We start from the raw sequence: 6468 nt of genomic DNA on the forward strand, positions 1-6468 counted from the left end.
ATCTCATATCACACTTCTTGACGTGAAAATGTATGGGAATCATAGATACTTTTCATCGAAATACTCTTTCACCTTAGAAAGGGCGATATGAGATTCCAACTTGAGGTCACTCCGACAACTCTTTTCTTTTTCTTCTAAAAAATTATCAAAACCATTTATTCTTTTCCAACTACTCTTTTTAGAGAGAGATCAAATCCATTTATTCTCCGCAAAATAATCTTTAAAGAGAGAAAGATAGATGAATTTATCGGCTTATAATGGATTTATAATTTTTTATTTATAAGAGCAAAACATATTTTAAAATCAAGAAACTTTAATTAGAATTAAGATTTCTTATAAGACTTTTGAAATCAAATAAATTCTACCTCCTTTTCTCATTTTCACTCATTTCTCATTCCCTATATTTCTCTCCCCTTTCTTTTGTATCATTCTTTTTTCATAGTCGTATTGTTACTCATAATGGTTGTGAAGTGTCAATTCCTTGTCCTTCCAGTGAACTTATTGCCAATGTTGCTTTATACAGAAAAATGTGGAACTTGTGATTTAGCTGCAACACATGTATCACAGATTGAAAACTCGGCCGAGACTGAGATGTATTGTCCGAGTTGTATGAGTATCAATCATGGATGAGATGGACAAGTTAATTTTTTGGACGAGATTTAAAATCCACGTACACTTTTCTCATTTTTGAAAGAAAAGTCTCAACGTATCGAAAAACTCGTTTGAGATAACTTGATATTTGACGAGACGAGACATGAAACCGAGTTTTAAAACCATGATTCCAGTAGTGCAGACTGACATCATTGTTAGGGTATAGAGAGTCAATCCATCCCTCAAGTTTCAACTAAATCTTGATTTTTTTTTTTTTTTTCTCAAAATGTATGAACCAACTGAAATAAATAGAAATGGGATCCTCCTAAAATTTCCAAATCTCATTAGCAGATTTCAAATTAATATTTTCTACTAAATGAAACCTCAATGAAATCTTGAATGCTAAACAAAATGTAAAGCAAACAGGAAACCCAATTGAACTGAGATCTTATACTTAAATTTCATGCGAAGGTATTTAATCTACACAGATAGAGAAGTCTAGGTTAACCACCATAGATTTTTTTCTCGGGATACATAACTTACATCTTTATGGGGATGTGCAGTTGTGTATCCCTATGCCAGCACATGCAACGTCAGAAGAGTATAAAGAGTATGTCAGACGGGAGTCCGGAAATCATTATTCTTTTGATTTTTCTGTAATTAAAAATGTTAAAGTCACTTTGTGACAAACTGAGCCAACCGGTCAGCTTCCACGTCATCAGCCATGTTTCTAAGCTTGAAAAGAAAAACATTTTTCAAGAACCACAGATCTTTTTTCTTGTGTATCCCGAAGAAAAAGAAAAAGATCTGTGGTTCTGTCCACATGCCACGTCAACCGCGTCATTATCCAGTACGTTTTAGCGAGTCCAGTTGTTGAGAAACGCAATCCTCTTCTCTACTCTCCTCTCCTCTCCTCTCCTCTTTGGAACGAAGGAACCCTAGAAATCAGCCAACTCGAAACATTCGAGTTCTTCTTCAAATTGAGATTTCTATTCTTTTTGGAACGAAAGGAACCCTAGGTAGGATTCTTCTTTGCTCAATCGCTCTCTCTATATTTATAAAGTGAGTTATTTTAGAATCTTATTTGAAGTTCTACGTATTCTCTGAAAATTGATTTTATGGAATTTTTTTTGTTTCCTTAGATTATAATTTTCTTCGAAGATCATCTATTGTTCAATACTAATATCCTTGAATCTAAAACCCCTAACTTTCTATTTTTTCTCAAATCTTAATTAGTCTTCTTATTTGTGGTCGATTTTAAGTATTTTTTTTTTTGGTTGTAAAACAGAGTCCTCTCAAGTCGAAATGGGCAAGTTCTCTTCTTCTATCGATAACATTTCAGTCTTTAGGTTTGATGCTTGATGTCTTGCAAACATGTGTGTGAAAGTTAGTTAGAGATCTGTTGAGGAATGCTAGACTGTTAGATATAGAAAGAAACTATTCTGATTATTTTATTAAGTACTATTGACACCATTATAATGATTGTTGGGGTTTCTGTTCGTTTTGATTTTACTGATATGTGTGTGTAATGGTTAGTGTGGTTGGTCTTTTTATTATTAAAATTTTGTACACTTTCTCTCTCATACATTGGATGAACTGAGATGTTTTTCTGTTTTGAGCCAATCAAAGGTACCCACTGCTTTGAATTAAATTTGTTTTCTTTAATGTCTATTTGGAATACAGGATATGGAAGATCAAATGACCACTGAAGGGTTGTCGTCGAAAGATAAAGGAAAAGAAAAGAAGAGTAGTGAGGTAGAAGAGAGTCCACACGAAATGGGTGGAGATTATATAACACCAAAGAAAGGAATGAAGTTCAATTCACTGAATGATGTTCGTATTTTTTATAAAAACTATGCTCGAAAAATAGGATTTGGTGTTAAAACTAGAGGCACATGGCGTGATGAAGGAGAAGTGAGAAGATGCACCATAACTTGCGTTCAGGAAGGTAAAGTTTATGCGAAAGAGGATGAAAATCCAAAAAGAAAAAAAAGAAAGTCCTCAAGAATTGGATGCCAAGCTAAAGTTAATGCAAGAAGGGATGCAGATGGTTTATGGTATTTAACAAAGGTGGTTCTCGAACATAATCATATGGTTAATACATTAAAGCCGAGATTTTTTAGATGCAATAAAAGATTGGATGAGTGGGTGCAAAAACAACTTGAATTAAAAGATACGGTTGGGGTACCAGTGTGCGAATCATTTCCTTCATTTGCTGCACAAGCGGGGGACATCGAGAATTTATCATTCGGTGGAAAAGATGCTAGAAATAATGTCGACAGTTCAAGGCATTTGAGACTTGGTGAAGGTGACGCTGAAGTAATGCATCAATATTTTATGCGCATGCAAAAACAAAATTCAAACTTCTACCATTCAATGGACATTGACGACAGAGGACGTTTAAGGCATGTGTTTTGGGCCGATGCAAGATCTAGGGCATCTTATCATTATTTTGGTGATGCCATTTCATTTGATGTTATATATTTGACGAGATATGATATGCCGTTTGCATTCTTTATAGGAGTTGATCATCATGGACAATCTATTTTGTTGGGTTGTGGGTTGCTTTCCAGTGAATCAATGGAGAGCTATGTATGGCTTTTTACCAATTGGTTATCATGCATGTCAGGCCGATCACCTAATGCAATAATCACTGACCGATGTCAATCCATTGAAGGAGCTGTGTCTAAGGTGTTCCCTAGGGCTCGACATCGTTTGTGCTTATGGCACATAATGAATAAGATTTCCGAGAAATTGAGTGATTTCAAAGAACGCGATGCAATTGTTTGGAAGTTGAAAAATGCAGTATATGACTCTTTAAAAGTTGAAGAGTTTGAGCAGACATGGGGAGAAATGATTGAAGACTTTGCATTGCAAGATTATGAATGGCTTTTGTCCTTATACAAAATTCGGCAAAAATGGGTTCCAGTATTTGTAAAAGATCACTTTTGGGCAGGAATGTCCACGACTCAACGCAATGAGAGCGTGAATTCGTTTTTTGGTAGTTATGTAGATTCAAAGACTTCCTTAAAACAATTTATTAGCCAATATGAGGTTGTACTGGAAATGAAGTATGAAAATGAAGCTCTGACAAATTTTAACTCATTTTATAAGGAACAAGAATTAGTTTCAAATATGCCTATAGAGAAGCAATTACATGCACTTTACACAAGCAACATATTTGCAAAATTTCAAGAAGAGGTGAAAAATGTGGTGAATTGTCGATACACAGTTTTATCTCAAAACGGGCCTCTTTTTATATATGAAGTAAAAGAAAGGATGATCATTGAGGGGAATAGTGATTCCATCTTAAAGAAGTTTGAAGTTTGTTTCAATGCAGAAAAAGTGGAAGTGCAATGTCTATGTCGTTCATTTGAATCTCGAGGTATTTTATGTAAGCATGCAATTTGTGTTCTTGAACTTAATGATGTCACAAAGCTTCCATCCCAATATATCTTACAACGATGGAGAAAAGACTTCAAACGTCTCCATGGCCTCAAACGTTCTGATGAAGTTGGTATGTTTTCATGTGCCCCAATGTATCGTTATGATGAGATTCATATGCATTATCATGAAATTGTTGAGTTTGGGTCGATGTCAGAAATGAAATACAAGTTAGCATTGAATGGAATTAAAAAATTGAAGGATGAATTGCTTGCTTTCTGTGAAGAAAATCCCAACAACCATCCAAATAAAAGTGTTGGGTTTGAAGGAACAAATACTACTAGAATTATTGACCCCATTCAAGTCAAGCGTAAAGGTCGGCCCAATGAACTAAGGTTGCAGTCAACAATTAAGAAAGTGGTGAATGTCGAAAAGAAGAAGGTCAGAATTTTTTTATTAAAATAACTGGTAATGGAATCATTGCTTATTTTCTTAATATGTTTTTAAAAATAAGCTTATGATTCTTAACTTTTATTATGGACACGAAACAACTCAAAGAACAAATCAAGTTCTGCCCATGAGACCAACAACAACCACCAAGTTTGTATTTGTTGTGTTTCCTAGATATGGGTTTTATCTAAATATGAGTTATTTACTAACCATGGTTTTATATAAATATGGTCTGGATAGGTACTGGTGGGAGAAGTGATCAACATCAATCACCGTAACGTATCTCTTACACAACCAAGCATCAGAACGCCAGAAAGCATAAACATAGCAGTGAGTTAAATGGCAGCAAGTACATACATGTATTGGATACTTATTGTTGGATCTAATTTATGTTAACAATTTGTAGGGACAAACTGAGTCGATAGGTAGCCAAGTCGGGGTGCAATTACGTTTCAGCAATCCTCCATGTTCATTTGGACCAATAGGTCACCAAGGCAATTCTACTGTCCAGTAATTCATGTCCTAGGAGTGGATGCACACATTTGGTAATATCTAAGAGTGTTGAGCATTTTGAGAAAACATTTTATTGAATTTTGTAAGTATTTTCTGGGCTAACAAATTTATCTTAATTCAGGGAACATTTAGCCTTGCAACAAACGACTAGGAGGGGAAGCACTTCGAAAAAGCAACAATAAAGATCAATTGAATCTGAATCTGAATATATATTTGGGAGGGGGCCCTCAAGGCATTATATTTTTGGTTGAATCTGTGTTTGTTTCTTTTTGGTTGAATTATATGGACTTGTGGTGAAGTTGCTTTTTTTGGTTTAATTATGTGGACTTGTTGACTTGTATTGTTATTGCATACCTTACATGGAATACGTGTTGAAACTTTTGTTAGTTCTTATATTTCTAGCTTTTAAAGACATCTGTGTTCACATTGTAACAGAAGGGGAATACGAGAATTTAAATAAGTCCTATTTGTTTACACACAACTTTGATCCTAATGCAACCCTGAGGTTGTGATGTTTACTCAGAAATTCTAATTGTAAATTTGGGTTTCTGCGATGAACGGGAATCAGCCAAAAAATGTGGAATGAATGACCTATCGATGTTTTTTTTTTTTCACTTGGTGGATTTCTTATATCATTTTCAGCTGTCAGATTGATCTACCAAATGTTTGCAGTTAGAGGGGAGTGCATTTTTTAATCAACTTTATTCTATTGGAAGATGCTTTTTTTTGTTTGTTGTGATGATATAAACTTTGGTGCATTGCAACGCATCCAGCCGTTGAAGAATTCGAAGGGAGCCATTTGGTTTTTGTGGCAGCTGGTTCAGACCCATTTCACGTCATCACAAATGCAATATAAGTAAGAAATATAATTTCCTTCTGTTTCTTTGTTCAACATCATGAACTTAGATTAAGTTCACTTTATTCGTCACCCCCCCAATCTATGTAAGGTTGCATTTACAATTTTTTTTTGGTTCTGATTGGTCTTTTTTTATCTTATGAGAAAAAAATGGCTAACATGGATGCACTACTAACGCTGTTGATCGTGAAAAGAAGGTATTCTTGTTCGTAACATTATTTAGTATATTATTTTTCTTAATTTTCCCATCTATTTTTCTTTTATTAATTGTCGGTCAACTTTAATTTAGCTGCAACACCTTTGCAGTCCTTTTCTAAGTATTGGGGATTGGAAGCAATGCCAACCTTCATGTTCCTGAAGGAAGGGAACATAGTGGACAAGGTTGTGGGTGCAAAGAAAGACGAGCTGCAGCAACAGACATGAACATGCGATCATGACATAAGTTGGTTGAAGACCTGACATCATGTATCTCACTACTGTGTAGGGTGTCTACGGTGCCACAAAATGATATGGGCATTCTGATCTTTATTGGCCTTCCAATGGGCCGCCCTAGATTGAATGGTTGTTCAACTAGATGTTTTCTTTCATTTGATCTTTCAAATGAGTTTTTTTTTTTTTTCTGCAAAATAAACAAAAATTGAAAATAATATTTGATGGCTTTGATGTCTTCTATA

General features: G+C 34.8%; 1 protein-coding gene across 6 annotated transcripts; it reads left to right on the forward strand.

Annotated features, from left to right (window-relative positions):
• Positions 1 to 1450: 1450 nt before the first annotated feature.
• Positions 1451 to 6468, forward strand: LOC147407733 (protein FAR1-RELATED SEQUENCE 6-like). 6 transcript variants are annotated; one of them, XM_086436453.1, is made up of 7 exons: positions 1451 to 1610; positions 2275 to 4416; positions 4666 to 4755; positions 4832 to 4970; positions 5060 to 5794; positions 5939 to 5991; positions 6084 to 6468. In XM_086436453.1, exons 2-4 carry the CDS (start codon positions 2278 to 2280, stop codon positions 4937 to 4939), a joined length of 2337 nt encoding a protein of 778 aa, XP_086292579.1. In that variant the 5' UTR covers positions 1451 to 1610; positions 2275 to 2277; the 3' UTR covers positions 4940 to 4970; positions 5060 to 5794; positions 5939 to 5991; positions 6084 to 6468. The 6 variants fall into 6 exon arrangements, with proteins under 6 accessions (XP_086292579.1, XP_086292576.1, XP_086292577.1 ...); XM_086436450.1 differs by having other exon boundaries at positions 6101 to 6468; XM_086436451.1 differs by having other exon boundaries at positions 5060 to 5991.

This window comes from Akebia trifoliata, chromosome 3, assembly GCF_017979445.1.
Source record: "Akebia trifoliata isolate Shusen 1 chromosome 3, ASM1797944v1, whole genome shotgun sequence".
NCBI classification, from domain to species: Eukaryota; Viridiplantae; Streptophyta; class Magnoliopsida; order Ranunculales; family Lardizabalaceae; genus Akebia; species Akebia trifoliata.